We start from the raw sequence: 19,467 nt of genomic DNA, 5'->3' as shown, positions 1-19,467 counted from the left end.
ACCTGTACAAACGAGATCCCCTGCACACTTGGGGGAAATTCTGACTTTCCTCACTCAGAGGTAAGACCCTGACTTCCGACAATCAGAGGAAAACTGACAAGATGGGAAACAGGCAGACACCAACCCTAGACCTCAGAGTTCAGGCCCTTTTTCACTGTCATCAATCAGTGAGTAAAAAAAAAAAAAAAATCTAAAATCCCATATTGCAAATGTGCTGAGGAGAGTGGCTGCTGCTTACTGCATTACTGAATCAACTCTGTGCACACTGCTGTTATTTCTGGGCTTGGATGGCATTCATTTTGCTAACTGTTGGCTTGGCCTGCCCTCCCAGCAGCTGCTTTCACCATCTGTGGTGTGTTCTATCATTTGAGTGTAATTGTCCCTAGTTCAGGGCTCTGGTTGGGAAACCAACTGAAAATACTACTAAAATTAGATGCTATGTTTTATTTTACAGTCCAGATGTGTGGGGACTGGCTCACAGTTCCTTAGGATCTCTTGTCAAGCCGTTGGCTCTGATAGGGGATGCTGAAGGCCTTCCGTCCCAGAGGTGGGGCATGGTAAGAACAGCTGCAGAGCTGAGAGAACTAGATACGTACTGAAGGGTTCATGGGCGTTTTCAAGGGCAGTGATAACAGATGATAACCTAGAGTTGGAGTATGGCCACTGTAGTTAACCTGGTCACCCCTCTCCAGGGGCACTATCACTTTGGACCTAAGGTTGTCCTTTCTCCTTTTGCCTCTTACTTTTCCTTCCTGCTTCTCTTTTCTTCTTCTACCTCTTGACTTACACTCCCCTCTCCAAACTTTTCTCTGTTAACCAGTTAAAATACAAGGCTGCATAACTTAATAAATTCTGTGTTTCTGGTAATATTTTTAATAGTGCCTGGGTTAAACTTTGTTTGCTCTAAATATAAAAATGCAAAATGAAATGAATCTCACATGGTATTTTGCTTGTATATATTTCAGTTGCTTTTTCTCATGGATGAGGCCCTCATATTAGAAATCAGAAAACATTTCACTGCCATGGTTATAGGTAAAGTGTTCTGTCCCTAGTCAATATTGTCTATAGGGGCCCAGGGATGATAAGAATCAAAGGTCTCTTCTTACCTGTTTCTTATAAGAGCTGGATACGTTTTTACCAAGTAGTCGGAAATGTTCCTGTTTGTAAGGTTTTGTAGGATTTCAGTGCTGCGCTGTATTCTCTGAGGCAATGAGACTAACATTAATCACTTTGGAATTTGAGATCTTAAAAATTTGTGAAACTGCTGTTGTTCTCCAAAAATTATTTATGGATTCAGATGCTAAGGAAAATATTAGATAAAGCACTGAAGCTATCCTAGTTTCCATATCAATCATGGGGTAATCACCTTTGATTCCTCTTCTTTTCCTCCAAACCATTGACAGGATAGGATGGCTTAAGCCATCTGCATCTCTCCAGCTCCAATCTTGGCACCCTAGTCCAAGCTACCATCTAGACCTCACCTAGGTCTACACGGAAACTTCCATTCTGTCTCCATCCTTGGTCTTCCATGTTCCATTCTCCACTCAGCTTCCCGATCAAAATACAAGTCACACACTTTAGCCACCTTGCTTATCACTCGCCAATAAACCCTAAGGTCCAACCCAATCTCATTGTCAAGGCCCTATGGCCCCCTGTAATCTGGCCCTGCCCCCTCTCTGAACTCACCTGCCACCCTCCCTTTTCCACCCATTCTTTGGGGGCACCTCTCCCTCCTGTTATGGCTCTGCACTTGGTGGTTCACTCTGCCTGCAAAGTCTCCCTGCAGAACTGCACACAGCTCACTTTCAGTCCACATTTGAGTTCTCACCACCACATAGGCTTGTGTTCGCTTCATAGTGCTCATCTCTGCCTGAGACTTCCTTTCTGATGGACTATTTACTTTTTCTGTTTTCCTTGGTATGATATCACTTCAGGGAGAACAGGGGCTTCCTCTGATTTGTTGGCTATTATGTTCCCAGTTTTCAGAGTAGCCTCTGACACACAGCTGTCACACAATAAATTTGTGACATGAATGAAAGAATTGGAATAGTGCCTTATAATTTACAAATGACTTTGAAAATACATCTAGGACTATAAGCTAGTTAGTTAATTTAAAATTTTTGGAGAATTCAAAAATGCACAAGCTTGGCCTCCAGGTGGCAATAATACTTCATATTCAGGTATGCATAGTATAGAGTTTATTGTGCTAACCAACTTGGTAGGCTGGTCACGAGCCTTGGGCAACAGCATTCATTCTATCCAGGGTGTGACCTAGGGTGAGCAGGTGTGGGGGTTGGGGGGCATTAAACCACCATCATTATGCACCATTCTTTCATTTTTTTTCTTCACTTTCATCTCCCCCTTGCCGTTCCCATTTGACTTTCCCTCCTTGGTTCACTTTCTTCACTTTCCACTCTCTGATGGAGAACTAGCACCTACTGGATGCTTGCCGAGTGCCAGGCACCATGTTAAGTGCTCTACATACATGATCTCACTTAACCCTGACACTGTTATGAAAGAAGAATTCTTAATTTATAGACAGAGAAACCAAGGTTCAGAAGGTGGGCTAATATGCACTGGGTTGCAGAATGTGTAGGTGGTTGGCCTAGGATTGGAACCCATATCTGTCTGACTATAGTCCTGGCTCTTGCCACTCTACTGGCTGCTTCTCTGCAGTCGATGGTATCCAGGGGAAATGCTAAGCTTCCCTGGTGGAATCCAGGTTGGAACAATTGCTGATGCATGGGATGATTTATGATAATTATTGTTTTCTAAAAAGTATGTCAAATAAAACACTCCTACTTTATCTCCATGTACACTAGAAGTTAGGGAAGAGCATTCCCACCTCAGGACCCTTCCTTCTCTAACATTCTTTCACTGCTGCTGCTGGGTCCTGAGGTGGGAGTGCTCCATCCTTTCTCATTGGGAATGAACCATCCAGAACAAAGCCTCTAGCCCCAGTCTCCCTGGCTGCTGGGTTCTTCCCAGTGACATGTAAATGAAGATGTTATGTGGCAGCTTCTGAAGTTTTCCTTGCACACATTTGCACATTTTGCCCCCTTTTTCTTTATCCCTTCTTCTATTCCGCTATCTGGAAAGTAGAGTGCCATTTTGCCCAGGATTATGGTGGCCTACTTGGCATAGATGAGCAGCAGAACATCATGTGCCACCCACATGAATGTGCACATGGGACAGGCAAGAGTTGTGCCTTGTTTCACCCACTGTTAGTTTGGGGTTTTCATCACTTGAGCTGAACCTAATTCTAAGTAATTCTTTATCCACATTATTTCATTCAATCTTCATAATAATACTGCAAAATAAGTACAGTTTTCCTGCATTTCTAGGTGAGAAAAATGAAGGTTCTGAGAGGCCATGTAATGAATCCAGACCTCCCTCACCCTCATGCCTGTGCTCTTCCCACTGTACCACACTGCCTCTTTGAGGATTGTTCATTTTTGATAAATCACGAGAGGGGCTGTCCAAGGTCATTCTCTGCGAGACAGCTAGGAGGCCATACTGGACTGAATAGGAGGTGTTTGGTAGGAAATGAAGCTTTGGGTTAGTGACTTCCTCTGGGTGGCATAGTGATAAGTTCATCTGGGAAAGACCTCTGAAGGACACAGGGATGCAGGCTTAGCCCCCTGATCTAGCCTTGCTCACTTAACAGTTTGAAATGTTATTTGGATAGAAGCTCAGGAGGTAATAAGCAACCCCCATCCCTGGGACTGCAGGCAGATGGGACCCTGGCTTCCCGTGCTGGGTACCTGTGGGGGTGGGAGCCCCCCGGCACCCTCGGGGCACTCAGGTAGCATGGTGAGCTTCTCTCTGGTGCTGCACTGGCAGGAGGGTGAGGGGTTGGCTGGTGTCCATTTTTGCTTCTGGAACAGGTGGGTGATGTTCGGGGACACTGAGGGAGTCTTCCAGGGGGTTGAATTGCCACACGGGTACTCCCTCATGGAAAGCAAGAAGATATTCCACAATCAGTTTCAAAGGTTAATTTAAAAATCCCTAGAAAGGAGAAATAGTGCCCAACCCTCTCCTTTCCAGCCTTTCAACTCCTCTGAGCCATGCATTTTCTCTAGCTATTGAGAGATGGAACAAATTAAAGAGGAATTTTCCTTATTGAAGCTTTGAAAAAGACTAAATAAGAGAAGAAATTAAAATTACATTGAACCAGCTGGGCACGGTGGCACACGTCTGTAATCCCAGAGGCTAGGGAGGCTGAGATAGGAGGATTGGGAGTTCAAAGCCAGCCTCAGCAACGGTGAGATACTAAGCAACTCAGTGAGACCTTGTCTCTAAGTAAAATACAAAGTGGGGCTGGGGATGTGGCTCAGAGGTTGAATGTCCCTAAGTTCAATCCCCAGTCCCCTCCTCCCACCCCACACACACAAAAAAATTACATTTGAACCTTTAGGATTTCTGGTGAATTTCAACTCACCCCTACAACTCCCTTCTCTATACTTAAAACAATAATTGAGAGCTGGCCATAGAAGTCATTAATGCCAGTTAGGGTTCAATTATACAACAGCATATACTCCATCTCCCTCCTGCCCCTGCTCAGGAGGCCTTTCAAATAAATTAAGGGGACTCATATATCAACTCAATACGGAATTTTTATATTGAGAAATACAGAGCTTTCCAATGTTGCAGGAGCTACCTGGGAGGTAGTGACTGCCCTTGCACACAGTGCTAAAGAAGAGGCTGGGTAAGCACTGGTCTAAAACAGGGAAGTGGTCCACAAAATACGGAGCAGGGCGGAGGGTGTCCCTCCCATCCCTGCCAACCCAGACCCTACTGCCAGGCTCCCAGGGGAGATATGGTGTCAGGACAAGGGGGCAAAGGAACTCACAGAAGCCACTCTTCCTTCAGGCAGCGGTTGCCAAAACCTGGCTTGTTCAGGAGGACGTCTGCCAGTATCTCAAGGTGCTTGTTGCCAGGCTCATCCATGCTAGACAGAGTGAGAGAGGCTTACCTGGTGGTCACGTGACTGTGACGGAGTGGACAAAAGCAGCCCACATCCAATTCAAAGCATTTAGGGAATGGCTACTACATGCCAGGCATGTTCATAAAGCTCTGAATGCTGCCTAGGGATGGTTGTAGGTCTCCTGGGAATGGGGTGGGCTGCATGAATAAACCTGGAAGACCATCTACACCTCAAAAAGATGGCTCCTCTGCTCACTTTCCCCACTTTGCATTCTCTTTTCTTACTCTCTGTTTCTAGGCAATGGCAGTACATTAACTTTTTTTCTGAGGGAAACCCAAGGACCCCTGCTGTATTGGTGGAGATCTCAGGGAAGTGAGGAAGTCAGAGCCCTTCCAGGCAGCATGTAGCCTAGGAGCTCCACACTATGGAGGATAATGGTGACCTCTGGGAACAAGTTTGTGTACCTGAAGAAGGTATACTGCTGCCCATATATCCAGGGGTGGAGGGTCAAGGCAGGGTATTCACCAAAAGGAGGTACAATGATGGAAAGCACCAGAGCCAAGAACACAAAAGTGGCTGGGAGCACCATCTGTGGGAGAATACACATGGACACACGGCTGTGGTATAGAGATATAAACACAGCCTCATGGTCAGATCCTAATGGAAGATGGGATTCTGGGGGAACAAACAGGGTGTACAAAGACAGGATATGTAAAAGAAAACAGAATGTTCTTGTGGCCATCAAAGAATCTGAATATAGGCAATGCTCAACCAGAGGCTAAAGGTCAACTCAAAGAGCAAATCACATGACTTCCCATTCTTTGAAGCAGAATTTCTTTTTCTGAATGAAAAACAGAAAGAGAAAAATGAGGAGAATGACCTGCACATATATAGTGTCACTGTAAAAAGGAGTGAAAACATGACTTTGCCTTTCTCTGTAATAAAGAAGAGCAATATTAGCATATTCACTGCTATTTCATTTTCTTTGATGAGGGAGGTTCAGTTCTCATAAAGAAGGCTTTTATGGCTCTGAATCAAAAGAAAGGTTTGGCAGGGAGAAAGTGAAGTAGGCAGGATGTAAAGAGGGTGCTGCGGGCTGTGTTTGTACCCACGGGCCTGTTGGGTCCTGGGCAGAGTGAAAGAGCACAGCCGAAGAAGCCCTTGGGAATACCTGAGCCAGGAAGTCCTTGCGGCTGCGAGTGGCGTGGTGGAACCGCTTGATTAGCAGCGCCTGCACGTGCTGGAGGACTAGCCGCAGACCAGTGTTGAGTACTGTGCCCCTGTCTTGTGGCTCCAGGGGAGGCTGCACTGGGGAGCAGGTGCTGGAGCTCTGGGCAGCCTGCTGGGCCTTCTCATTAGGAACCAAACAGGGATGTCGCATGCTGGCATGTTCTCTTTTCGTCTGAGTGCCATCTGTTTGGGAGATCAAATTATTAATTTGGAAAGCCAGACAAGATCTGGACCTCATGTGCCATTTTTCTTGCAACATTGATTTCCCCTTCATTCTAGATCAGCAACAAAATACCAGACCAGGCAGATTAAAAATCTCTTTAAAAATCCATTTACAGTGTAGATTCTGAACAGGTAAAATTACCTGAAATTGCTTGAAAATTCTCTTTTATCATTAAAGAGAAGAAAATATCTCTGAATACACTGACATAGAGATCTAAAACAACTTAGTACAAAAAAAAATAAGGTGCAGAATGATCTGTGTAATAAGTTCATGTTTATGTTAGAAAGTTCATGACATCTTAAGTATATGCACACATAACTATTGTCTAAAAGAATGCATACCATGTCAACAGAGGTACCACTGGTACCACTGGGTCAGATGGGGGTGCGTGAGGAGGAGAATTTCAGCCTTTTGGGTATTTAAATTTTTAAACAACAAAATACATTCACTTAGGGAATATATTTTAAGTGTACTTAAAAATTAAATTACAGTCAACTTCGTTCTTTCTGAATTTTTAGAGGGCACTGAGAAGTAGAGAAACCAGTGAAGTAGGAGTTAGCAGATCTGGGGGTGATCCTGATTCTTACAAGATGCATACATTTGGGGAAGTGACTCAATCTGTATGAATCTATTTTCTCATTTGTGAAATGAAAATGAGAACATGTCATAAAATTGCTTTGAAGATTAAATGAGATAACACATGTAACTATGCTTTATAAACCATGCAAGTTGCCATTTACTTTATAGTTCATAGTGACTAATTGCTATTTGTTTGCAAAACATCTGTTGTGGACATGGAGAGTCTATAGGACCACTGTTTGGTCCCCAGCTACTTTCTTAATAGCCTCAAGTTCTCCAGGACAAGGGCAATTGTAGATAGTTGGATAAGCTCAGTCATCCATTTGCCTAACATTCACGGGGGACCTATGAAGTACCAGGCCTGGGATGTGACAGCCCTAGTGACAAGAAGCCCCAGCCCTTACACGTAGAGAGGTGGGGGAAGTTCTGTAGGTTCACTGACCTCCAGGCATCAGAGTCTCAGTTCTGCATCCTCCTCTTCCTGACCTGGGCTCCCCAGATTTGATCTCTGCAGGGGTGGGATCCTTGTTGCTTCTCCCCTTTGCTGCCTGACTCATCTCAGTCCTCTGATGGCCCCAACCAGACTGGAGCCTACTATCCCCCATGCCCGCCCCCCTGCCCCCCACCAGAGCTGAAGGGCTCTGGACCTGTTCAGCTGGTTTCTGTTGCTCTCCAGTAGTCTCTGGCTCTGAACTACTCTTTCAGAAATGGCACTGACCTTTTGGTGTTTTGGGTTACTTCAGACTTTGGGGACAAGATCAGAAAATGTCATTTTCTAAAACTGAGCTAATCTAAAACAAATGTACTTTGCCATCTGAAAAGTGTGTGTGTAAGGGGGCAGCTAGTGAGAATAGAGAACTGAGGATTCTAGCTTTGAGAGTAAGACCCAGAAGCCTGTGTGTTTCTAGGAAAGTCACCCAACCTCTGTGAGCTCAGCTTCCCTGCCCTACCTGCCTCAGGAGATTGTGATAATAATCAAATAACACAGTGGATATTAGGTGCTTGTCAAGTATAAAGAGTGACTTGAGTCTGAGGTAAGAGGTGACTTGCAGATGCTGACATGAGAGTGTCGCTATCTTGATTAGAGATCACATGTGGTGCTAAGACTTGACATGCATTATCTCATTTAATTCTCTCTACTACTCTAAAGGATAGGTGCTAGTATTATCCTCATTTTGCAGATGGGGAAAGTTAGGTACAAAGAGGCTAAGAACTTACCCAAAACTACTCAGTTAGCAAATTATGGAGCTCAGGTTTGATGTTTGGCCTGCTTCACTCTTAACCTATACCCTTGACTGTCTCTTTGAAATATTCTAGTCTCTACTGACCAAACAGTTTTCAAATAGAATAATTATTGAAGAGGAGTATTCTGTGTAGATAAATGGCCCTAACTTCTCAACTCTGCATGACTTTTAACAAAAATTAGCATATTTGCATTCTGATCTTGGTTAATGTAAGTCTTTGTTTTGGGATAAATTGTATCAATTTCTGTATCCACAAGGCTCAAAGAAAACCTGGTGAGCTGCTCTTCTCCTCCCCATAGGACAGCCCCTCCCCACACACTGTGTCATGATGACCATCTTGGCCTGGTACGTGTGGTCATAGTTCTAGGCAAAACTAGGATAAACACTTGGGATCACTTAGAAGTAAGTTGAAAACCATATTATCATACAAACTGGTACCAGAACTCCTACAGGGAAAAAACTCTGCATGGGAAAACACCATGATGTGCCACACTGGGTAGGAGAAGATAAGCAGTGGCACAGGTAGTCTCAGGAGCCCAAGGCAGCAAAGGAGAATTGCTGCCCATCTTTGCCTGTGAACAGGAGACGGGGCCTAGCAAGAGAGCTCTAAAAGCCCAGGTGGATGCTTCTTGTTCTATCACAGGTGGGGCAGATGAGTCACCTCCCCTGCACTTCCATCTCTCCATCTTTCTCTGCAGTAGAGCCTACTCCACCCACAATGCCTCTTGTGATCTCTGGGTTTGGTTAAAAATCATGAAAGGATTCCAGCCTTACACATGTGGAAGGGTATCCCAGAATTCACAGGAATTTTGGTCCTCACATATTCAAAGTCCATATGCCACCAACTGAGGGTTTGCAGTGATTTTGTCTTTATCTCTCAGGAACCAGAGGAATCTAGCTGGCATCTGGGTTGTATTAACAGTCACCATTATCTCAAAGGACTTTGCTAGCTGTCACTCATGCAACAAGAATGGATCAGAGACCTGGTGGATGAGAGATGAGAATGGCCACATGGCAGAACAAGAGGCTGAGGATGTAGAATAAGTCTGGAGAGAAAGTAACAATCTGACCTCCATGAGAACCCCGATTCATCTGGAATGTTCCTACCCAGGCCTAATTCAGTCTCTCATTCCTTTGTTATCTCAAGTCACCAAGAATACAAAATGCCTGTTATTTGGGGGTCAAACACTATAGAGGAGAATTTGCATGTGTGGCTGTTTTGTGACTTTTCCTTTAGACTTTCAAGACAGAGTCTGGGTGTGGGGAAGAGAGTGGCAAGCCACATACCCCAATACCATACCAGCAAACAGAGGTCCTGAATCAGAATCTTCTGTGACCTTCAGAAAAATCTGTCAAGAAATAAAAGAGAGAATTTGGTAGGCATTCCTACTCTCAGAAAAATCTAACCAGGGTCCATTTTGTCAGGTATTGCTTCATAATGGGAAAAAAATGCAATATGGTCTTCATTCAAGAACATAATCTCCTACAAATGCAAAAATGCAAGCATACAGTGAGCACAACTACGTAAAATATGTATGCATGAGGACAGAAGCAGGAGGAAGTAAGCCAAAAATGAGGATAATTGCCATGCTTGGGTGGGGAATTATGCCTTTTTATTTCTATAAAACTTCACTATAGTGTTAGACTTTCACAGAGAACTGCCTCTTCTGGTACCTGACAGAAGCCAGCTGGAATATCTGTGTTACCTCTTCCAGGGGAGTGTCAGAAATGCCAAAACTGCTGAGCCCCAGGTCGGCCAGCGTCTCCTCCAGCTCCCTGAAAAGGCTGGCGAATGCTCTCTGCTTGAAATTCTTATTTGGAAGTAGGAAGATGAGTTCCTGACCAATGCATTCCACCAGCTTTGCCTCTGGAACATGGTGGCAAACCACATCCATCAGCTCGTTCACATCCCCTAGCACAAGAAAAAAGATTGAGGTCAACTCTATTCTCCAGAACCCAGAAGACTGTGAGACTGTGAGGTATTCCATTTTCTTCCACCTCCCATTTGAGAAAGGGGCATTTGGTGACTCAGTAGCGACTCTTTCAGAGGACTGACACTCATCAAGTCTGTTTTGAGCTAGTTGGCCTGCAGTGACCTCTGAGAGGAGAAAGGAGCTGGAAGTGAGCCTGTTCCCCACTGACTAGCCATGCAGCCTCTGGGAGGTCATGCAATGTCCCTGTGCCAGTTTCCTCCTTTGTTCTATCAAATGTTCTGTCACCTCAAGCTGTGTTATATTGGAGAGGTCCTATCCTAATTTTATCATCTGTGAAAAGGGAGAAATAACAGTATCCACTTTGTTGTGAGGATTACATGAGATAATACACATAAAGTACTTGGAGTGGCATCCCCACCACCACTCCACCAGGTGACTGTTAGCTGCTATAGCGATCAGGACATCATCTCAGGGAAGAAAGCTCTTTGCTCATTCCATTTCACTGAAAATGTAAGAGTTAAGTCAAAGTTGCTTCCATTTTCCTGGTAGGACACAAGCTAGCTATAGGGGACTTATCCAAGATACATGTCTAGAACAGGTGACCAAAATGAGTGAGAAGCCCCCTTCCTAAATTACACACCCCTGCCTGACCTAACTCCTTGGAGGGCTGCATCATTTCCCTTGGGACTGCACATGCCTCTTCAAACAAAACAAAACTTAACACCCAGCTCTCAGGAATTTCAGGAAGCTGAGAAGCCACGGAGAGAGGCTGGGGTGGAGTGGGATGTGCAATGTGTAGCAGAGACTGTGGGCAAATGTCATTGAGAATTTACTTGATGCCCTTGTACAGTTGGAATTGATTTTTTTTTTTTGCACAAGCATATGTTACTTTAAAATTAAAAACTAAATTTAAGTAACTTCAAAGCATGCACCCGAAGAGACAGTTCCCCAGCACATTGATAGGCAGGTCAAAGGAAAAGGGATTTTGGCAACTCAGAACGTGACTCTTTAGAAAGCAGTTCTCTTAGAGATTCAGGGTCTCCAGGGGATTCTTTTCTTTCTTTGTTTTAAAGAGACCTTTTTGGAGGACTTTCACGGCTTTCAATCAAAATGTTTCTGCCTAGCTGGATTGAAAGTTTTATTTTATGTCAAATTTGCAAATCGGACTTGGTCATCTTTGGTTCTCGGGTCATTTCAGACAGAGGCTGGGTAGTTCTTTACATAAGGAAGCTGCTCTGCCCTAGTGGCTCTGTGGGGTCATGCTCAGTGTTCTCTTAGGAAGGAAATGGAACCTGAAGTCACTGGATTCCCAGGAACCATGTGCCAGCCTTTCAGAGGGAGCCCTACCAGCCAGCAGTGCTCTCAGCTCTGGCTGCGAGGTCCATGAGGGGGTATGTGGGTGGCAGGGGAGCCATCCAAGGAGCTACCTGGGGATTAAAAGTATCTCCCCTCCCTTATTTCGGGCACAACTTCTTACAGCACTTCCTACAATTCAAAGAATCCCTATTCTAGTCAAAGAAAGCCTTTACTGGGAAATAAAATAACAATTAAATACATCATCCTAGCCAGATAGGCCCTAGTTTCCAACTTGGATTTTTGGTGGTCCACAGTAACTAAAAATATTAGTATTAATTAAAATAAAATCAAATTCTTGACCAGGATTCTGAGGAGGAAGCTTCAGAAAGCTGGGATACACTCAGCAAGGCAGGCAAGGCATGAGGAACAGTGACATCACCCTAAACAGATGTTTTCTGTTCATCCCAGGCTCTGTCAGTGCAGAGTGTGGGGAGTAAATATTAGCAGTGGAACTCTGGGTATTTCCCCTCAAGTTATAAACATAGTATATAAGAATTGTCTGGCTTTCTTGTCTCATCAGATTTCACTTAGTAAATTCTGTAGGTTTAGAAAAAAAATATGCTAAATAGGAAACTTCATTAACCTGGGATAGTACATTAAATTTAATTTTGCTTCTACTTAGGATTTTAGGGTATGTGATATTCCATTTGCAGAGACTTCCCAAGGAAGGCATGGGAGGTGAGCATCAGTGAAGAATGGAAACAGTGTCCCAAGTTCTCTGGATATTAGAGCTCAGATCCTAGGAGGTGAGGGATTGTGTATACAGTGATGGCCTCCACTGAATCTCTGGGGGTGAGGGAGAGTCCCTGAGAGCTTCAATGCACCCTCATTAAGGGGAGAATCTCTGGAAAATTGGGAAGCTAAGGGGAGAGTTAGAGTATAACAGGAGTGTGGGGCATCATGGAGACCATCCATACAGGCCATCTCTTAGTGAAAGTTCACTGTAAGAGCTGTGCATCATTGTGGTTCCACCAGAGGGCGCTAGGTGCACCTTTACAAGAGGATCTCTCCAGACAGGAAGGAATATTCCCTGGAGCCTGGGTAGGAGGACCTCAGGAATGGAGGCTGCATATGGGAAAGGGCATAGAGTGAACATACGGAATTCCTCATTAAAGGGAGAGAGTGGTGCATGACTTTTAAATGCCATGGAGAATGGAGGAAAGAGGAGAAAGAAGCTAAAAAATAAAAAGATGAGCAATTGCATGACTTTGCCCCCACGCCCCCTTCCCAGCCCTCCAGAAGTACAAATGTTCTCTTTGCTCCCATTCTAGTACAACATGACAGGACACCCCCAGCAACACCAGGTGATGATCACTAGACTAAAATGGAAATACATAGCCTTCCCCAGCCCTTACCATCCAAGACTTGCTCTGGAGTTATCTCATCAATGCGGGTTGGACACTTGACAGAGAAATCCTTAGATGCACAGCTGCAGGTGCCCTACAATGGATGGACAGGAATGACTGACAAGGTACACATCACTTCAACAATAGCATCTCTCTGATGCCAAGAGCTGTCACCACCTGCTTGGTTTGTTTCTCACCACCAATTGTGTTTTTTCCTGCACTGTTTAACCTAATAATTCACTGGAGCATTTTGAGGGTGTAGCCACTATATTTTACCTTGGAGAGTGTGTGAGTCAGGGAGAAGCAGAACCTCAAAGGATCTCTTTGGCTTATCATTAATCAAGTGACAGCTGTAGGTTCTGCTCACATTCTGTTCCTCCCTCCCCATGGACATGCACTGGTCTGTGGAAATCTACCCAAGACAGGAAGCCCACAGCAGCCAGACACTTTAACCACAGGCATAAATAATCCTACAATATAATGCTTGTGACAATTTGAATGTGAGCAATGTTTGTTCTCAAGAGCACATTCATGATAAATTATCTCATATATCTCCACTACATCCCTAAGAAGCAGAAGCAGAGATCATTAGTTGCATTTTCCACGTGGGAAAAATAACAGCAAAAAAGTAATTTGCCCATGATACAGTATGTACACTTCCCAGCCCATTTCTGGATCAAGGTCTCCTAACATGCTAAGTGGTCTCTGCAGGTTATGCATTTTTTTCCCCTTCACAAATCTATTTATTTATTTATGGTACCAGGGATTGAAACCAGTAGTGCTCAAGCACTGAGTCACATCCCCAGTCCTTTTTTATGTTTTCATTTTTAGATAGAGTCACGTTAAGTTGCTCAGGGTCTCATCAAATTCCTGAGGCTAGCTTTGAATTTGCAATCCTCCTGCCTCACCCTTCTGGGCTACTGGGATTACAGGCATGTGCCACCATGCCCAGATTGCTTCATCAATTTTAGGTTACAGTTCCCAATGAGAGTTTCCTTAGCTTTCATTTATTACTGGAATTCAGGTTTAATTAGGAAATGTGAATTTTGGGGATTAAAAAAGGAAGTTTCAGGGCTGGGGTAGTGGCTAAGGGTAGAGCACTTGCCTTGCAAGTATGAGGCACTGGGTTTGATCTTCAGCACCACATAAAAATAAATAAATAAAATAAAGGTATTGTGTTCATATACAACTAAAAAAATTTTTTTTTGAAAAGGAAGCTTTAAACATCTACTATTTTTGGGAGGTGTGGGGCAGTCCCAGGGATTGAACCACAAGCCTTATACGTATTTGTCAAGTACTGTATCACTGAGCTACATCCCCAGCTCATAACTCTTCAAGCAGTTCAACTTTGCAGGATAACATGCTTCCAGGTTGCATCTAACCACCTATCCACAGGTTGGGATATTGGTGCGAAATCATTTCAGTTTTTTAAAACTAGTTGTTTCATTTTGGGAGACACACCTCTGTAGGAGGGTTCAGGACGTAATTATCAAAATCTCCTGCAAATGGTCTCAGAAACAAAGAAGCTGGTTCTGACAGCTAGGGCTCCAGTGGGTAGAAATGTCTGGAGTGGCCGCCCCCCGCCCTGTGTTCCCTCTCACCCAGGATGGGCTCCTTCCCAGGAAGACATGTACCTCACAGCCACTTCTTTGACTCTGGATGTTTTTCATCTTGCGAACCAAGGTTAAGTAGAAGCCCTTGCCAAAGCAGTTCTTCAGGAAGAGTGGCGTGCCTGAGCAGTAGAGTCTTCCCTGGGAGATGATGGCAATACGGTCGCCAAGGAGGTCTGCCTCGTCCATGTGGTGAGTGGACATGATGATGGTTCTGCCTGCAGGGGGGTCAGGGCAGGGGAATCATTGGACAGTCCTTGGCCAGGGTGAAAATTGGGAGATAACAAATAAAAACAGGTACTAATTCCTCCAGGACATTAGAAATAATAATGATATCAACTGCACACCATAAAGCATTGTCACATACATATTTCTTCATCAGGCACAGGGCTTGATTCAAATAAATCACCATGCATGGGACACATTCATTACTGTCAGTCGGCATCTAAGTTCCATGTGTACATTCTCTGGATCATTAAGCAATGCACTGATAATCTTTGTAAAGAAAACACACAAACACACTTTTCTTAATTGGAGATGATGTCATTAAAATAAAATAGTAATGAGAATTTTAGGATGGCTTGTGGAAATACAACGCAAACAGAGGGTAGATCTTGAGTTCACACAGGGTTGAAACACAGTCTCCCATCCCCAACTCGCCATGTACAGAGGATCAAACCCAGGGCGCTTAATCCTTGAGCCACATCCCCAGATGATTTTTTGTGTTTCATTGAGACAGGGTCTCCCTGAGTTCCTTAGGGCTTCACTAAGTTGTTGAGGCTGGCTTTGAACTCATGGTCCTCCTGCCTCAACCTCCTGAGTCACTGGGATTATAGGTGTGTGCCACCGTGCCCAGCCACACTGTCATCTTAATGGGCACTCTGAGCCCTGCCTGCTGTCTCTTCTGAATTTGAGCCCTTTGGAAGGTGCCAGGACAGGGATGAACAGGTCCCATTCTGAGACATGTCCCTATGCAGCACCCAATACCCAGCACACTGCCCTGGCACCTGGTTCCCAGTGGTCACCTGACAGCTAGCGAGCTTATTTTTGTTTGTACAAGTCTCCTTCACTAGATGGGAATTTCATTTAGAGCTGCACCCAATGTTCCAGACAGAAGGACTAGAGGTTGAGATAGGTTTCTAGAATATTTTGGGAAGTAGGCTGCTACCAGTGACTCCATTTTTATTTATTAAAAATCTCAGGAAGTTTTAACTCATACTTCAATTCATAGATAAAGCCCACCTGAGTGTGGTTATGGCTGTTAGTATACTCAGCTGCAAAACACCAGGGATGAGAGAGCAGGGCCCACAGGGAAAGCCCCAGTGAGAGCACCAGGCACTGAGCAGTGGCTGTTACCCGAGCGATACTTCAGGAGCAGGTCCCAGATGGAGCGTCTGGAGTAGGGGTCCACCCCAGAGGTGGGCTCATCCAGGATGACCACCTTGGCATCTCCCACAAAAGCAAGTGCAACGGACAGCTTCCTCTGCATGCCACCTGGAGGCCCAGGAGGATGGAGGGTTACAGGGAGGATAAAGAGAAAAAAAAGAAGAGAAAAAGCCCAGGAAGAGAAAAGGCCAGGGTTGGTGCTAGCATATGGGGGGCACCTTAAATCTGGCAGGGGTTGATGCTGTCTCCTGAGAGGTCTAGAGAGAGTTCAGAACTCTACTGGAGTTGAGGGGAAGCCTTGTAAATGCAAAAAAGACCCTTACTGCTAAGAACCTGATCATTGGAAGACTTCTCTTCTCACACTTTAGTTCAAACATATAAACATCAGAACAAATAAAGTCCAGGCTGACTGCAAGACAGAATTCCATGTGGCAAATGATCCAAGGGCAGCTGCTCTCAGATTCTCAGAGTAGCTTCACAGAGTGTTCCAACTCTTAGGTGCTTTCCTGTTACAAGCACCCCACCCCCACTCCCACCCCAATTCCTCTAGTTTCTCCAACCCTGGACTCCTAGGTGCACTGAGAAGCAATGGATGTGCCATCCTTGGCCCTGTCACCTTCCAACACCAAGCACCTGAAAGATCCTGTGCTTCTTCATTCCTCTTGTGGTGAAGGCCTGTATCCTCTAACATGGCTTCCATCCCCAGCTGGGCCTCCTCCCAGGACTTGCCTTTCAGCTGGGCATAGAAGAGGATGTGCTCAGCCACTGTGAGGCTACCAGGACAGAACAAGGAAAGCAATGGGCTCAGCAATTGACTGCTAGTAACTTATTTTTTATAGAAATAATTCAAGATGACCAAAAAAAAAAAATGCAACAATCAAAATGCTACAAGTTCACTGAGGTATTGTTCCTGATACAAATGCAAAACATACACCAGATCTGGCCTAAGTATCTATTAGAGAGCTTGGCTTAATAGTTCATCTTATAATGAAATATTATGTAAACATTGCAAATTAATTTATAAAGGAACACGTAATGACATGAAAAGATATTCATATCTTAGGTTAAAAAAAGCAATCACATTTCTAAAAAAGTCAGGTTACAAAATTATATGCATAGTTTTTTTCTTCTTTATAATTTCAAAGAATGTATATATGTCTATGCATGTGTAAGAGAATGTTTTGGAAAATTATACACCCAGGTGTTAACCATAGTTGTCTCTGCATGGTGAAATTACTGGTAATTTTTATTTTCTTCTATTTGTTTAGCTATCTTTTCTTACTTCTTCCCTCCCTTTCTTTCATATGACTATATCTAAATATATACTTATTTATATGCTTTCACACTATATCTAACAATATATAGATTTTTAGATAAGAAATAAAATATATTTTAATTGAAAAAAATTTAAAAAAGAGTGCTCCAAATGTTCTGAAAGTCAATCCTTAGTGCCCTGGTTTAGAAGAAGAAAAGGAACCAGGTTCTCCTCTCTTTGATCCCCGATGGGAAATACTTCAGGGCTGAGCAGGGGGCCCAGCCACTGTCATAAAGAAAAGAGTGTCACTCTTCTGAGGGGAGAGACCTCAACTCTGAACACCAAAGGCACAGTCCCATGTTCAGAGGGACAATTCTCAGTGCAAGCCAGACAAGAACCTTGAACAAAGGGGACATCAGCTAAGAGCATCACCACATGTACCCAGACCAGGCGCCCTGGGCGAGACTCTAGAGAACATATGTGCTGGGGCGGGAGTGAGGATGGGAGATGGAGGCATCTCACCCCTGTTTTTCTTACTGTTGGAACAGGATATTGTGCTGTGGACACATGCCGAGGCTCTGACGGACTGCATCCAGGCTGGTTTCAATGTCCTTTCCTGCAATGAGCACAGTCCCTGATGTCGCCGGCAATAGACCTGTCAAGATGGACCTGCAGAATGCAGGAGCAGGGGTGGAAGAGATGGTCCTTAGGAACTTGCATTGGGAGAGCAGCCAGTGTGAGGGGGTCCTCACCAGGGTGAGGACTCTCATGGTTACTCCTGCTCATGTCTCTGAATCAAACTCAGGTTCATCATTAGCAGCAGGACCCAAAGTTTCCCATACAGAGACTAGCACCAGTGTGTACATCAAGGCCCTAATGCAGAGGAGCAAAGAACGAAGGCAAATGTGGCCCTCTGCTTCCCCTTATCCCCTGGAGCTCCCTGGAAAGCACTAGTGGACTTCGGGGATTCTCAGCCTCAGAACATTTACTTGCAGGCCTTGAGCTCCCCCAGCTCTAATTCAGCCCTCAGTCCCTGGTGCCAGAGGAGCTCAACAAAAGTTTTTCGGTGTATAGCTTGCTGCTCTGCGTTCTGGGTGAGCAGTTGTTGATATCGACAAGCTAAGGTGTCACCATTACAAGACCAGGAAGGCCTTAATGAGGTGAGAAGCTGGCACATCTAGGCATTCACTGTACCAGTTGATCAATTGACTGAAGCCAGATCACCACCAAAAATACCATCGTTGGAGCCAAAACACAAAAAGTCTAAAAGCAATGATGCATGTTTTTTTGTAAAGTGGGAAATAATGGCCCCCATGTGCTGAGGTGCCTGGTCTGGGTACATTAGAGTTAATACATCTGATGCATTTAGCACAGCACCAGCATTAAGAAAAACTAAAAAATATCATTACCATTTTTAATAAACACTGTTTCAACCCCAGGGGAAACTGTATTTCTGCAGCTGATGAAGTAATGTGTTTTCCTGGGAGAAGTTCTGGGGTTCTGTCTGAATAATATGTCCAGCTCTCTGACCATATTAATTAATAAGAAAAGAAATCAGACGATTTAGTGCCGCCACACCCAGCTCTGTTCCTGAGTTCTGATAAAATCTCAGGCTATCTGAATTTACACTTAGAAGCTGAAATCTCTGTCATTCAACCACTAGAGGAAAACAGAAGCAAATATAATGGCACCAGCCCCACATTCCATTCACACAGAACAGCCCAAGAGCACATTCCTGTGTAGGGTGTACACTTGCTATTCCTTCCTAGGCCTCTGCAAGAAGCCAAGGATTTAAGACTGCATATCACATGGGCTGTTGTCCTGAGAGGTCTGCATAGGAAAGCTTGGTGGCTGTGTTCTCCTCAGCAGATGGCACTTGGGCCACTTAGAGAAGTGTGAGGTTCATGCACAGCCCTGTGTCTTGCCTGGATTTGGCCTTCAGTTACCAGGCTGCTAGCCCAGGTCCATGTAGAGACTGTGTCCTTTGTACTTTCTCTAGAACTGGGACCAGCATTTATTGGGGGCCCCATGCTGATATTGAAACCTACCTAATAACTGGCAGGAAAAGGAATAATCCTTAAAAATAAGTCTTGCTCTACAGACCCGGGGCATGGGATGGCGAGGGCCATAACACTATTACTATCATGGATGATAATGATGCTGAAGAGACTGGAGAGAGGGGTGTTAGAGTCTGTAAACAAGTCAAAAATAACACCTGGCATTTTGCCAGGGGAATGTTAGAGTTGGTAAACAAGTCTGGATGGTGCCTGGCAAAATGCCAGAGGGAGTGGTTTGAGAAGTAACAAAAGCGAGCCATTAAGTGTGGAGATTCCTTATTAGTTGACTGCTGTATCTAGTTTATGCTAATTAGATAAGC

The 19,467-nt window shown here is 44.5% G+C and overlaps 3 protein-coding genes across 3 annotated transcripts in view; all 3 read right to left on the bottom strand.

The window, feature by feature from the left end:
* The window catches only part of Gclm (glutamate-cysteine ligase modifier subunit), a 262,266-nt gene that overhangs the window by 83,047 nt on the left and 159,752 nt on the right, over positions 1–19,467 (bottom strand). The window lies entirely within an intron of this gene.
* LOC125620121 (retinal-specific phospholipid-transporting ATPase ABCA4-like) lies at positions 325–5,714 on the bottom strand. Its single transcript, XM_048814420.1, has 4 exons — positions 5,392–5,714; positions 4,853–4,951; positions 3,765–3,951; positions 325–1,201 (listed from the first exon to the last, which is right to left on the bottom strand). Exons 1-4 carry the CDS (start codon positions 5,667–5,669, stop codon positions 1,103–1,105), a joined length of 663 nt encoding a protein of 220 aa, XP_048670377.1. The 5' UTR covers positions 5,670–5,714; the 3' UTR covers positions 325–1,102.
* LOC125620120 (retinal-specific phospholipid-transporting ATPase ABCA4-like) lies at positions 8,833–16,662 on the bottom strand. Its single transcript, XM_048814419.1, has 6 exons — positions 16,469–16,662; positions 15,806–15,943; positions 14,474–14,667; positions 12,849–12,933; positions 9,910–10,115; positions 8,833–9,552 (listed from the first exon to the last, which is right to left on the bottom strand). The coding sequence occupies exons 1-6, from the start codon at positions 16,533–16,535 to the stop codon at positions 9,445–9,447; spliced, it is 798 nt and encodes a 265-aa protein (XP_048670376.1). The 5' UTR covers positions 16,536–16,662; the 3' UTR covers positions 8,833–9,444.

The sequence above is a fragment of the Marmota marmota genome, unplaced genomic scaffold, assembly GCF_001458135.2.
Source record: "Marmota marmota marmota unplaced genomic scaffold, marMar, whole genome shotgun sequence".
Classification (NCBI taxonomy): Eukaryota; Metazoa; Chordata; class Mammalia; order Rodentia; family Sciuridae; genus Marmota; species Marmota marmota.
The sequence above is the reverse complement of the archived record's forward strand: the minus strand, read 5'-3'. Positions and strand labels throughout refer to the sequence as shown.

Coding starts and splice junctions, on each gene's coding strand:
- LOC125620120 (XM_048814419.1), bottom strand. CDS start 16,535: ATGGAAGCCATGTTAGAGGATACAGGCCTTCACCACAAGAGGAATGAA. Junction 12,934..14,473: donor GTCAAAGAAGTGGCTGTGAG/GTACATGTCTTC, acceptor CATCCATTGTAG/GGCACCTGCAGCTGTGCATC. Junction 10,116..12,848: donor TCCAGAGCAAGTCTTGGATG/GTAAGGGCTGGG, acceptor TTCTTGTGCTAG/GGGATGTGAACGAGCTGATG.
- LOC125620121 (XM_048814420.1), bottom strand. CDS start 5,669: ATGGCCACAAGAACATTCTGTTTTCTTTTACATATCCTGTCTTTGTAC. Junction 3,952..4,852: donor CTGAAGGAAGAGTGGCTTCT/GTGAGTTCCTTT, acceptor GCTTTCCATGAG/GGAGTACCCGTGTGGCAATT. Junction 1,202..3,764: donor GGGGGCTCCCACCCCCACAG/GTACCCAGCACG, acceptor TCATTGCCTCAG/AGAATACAGCGCAGCACTGA.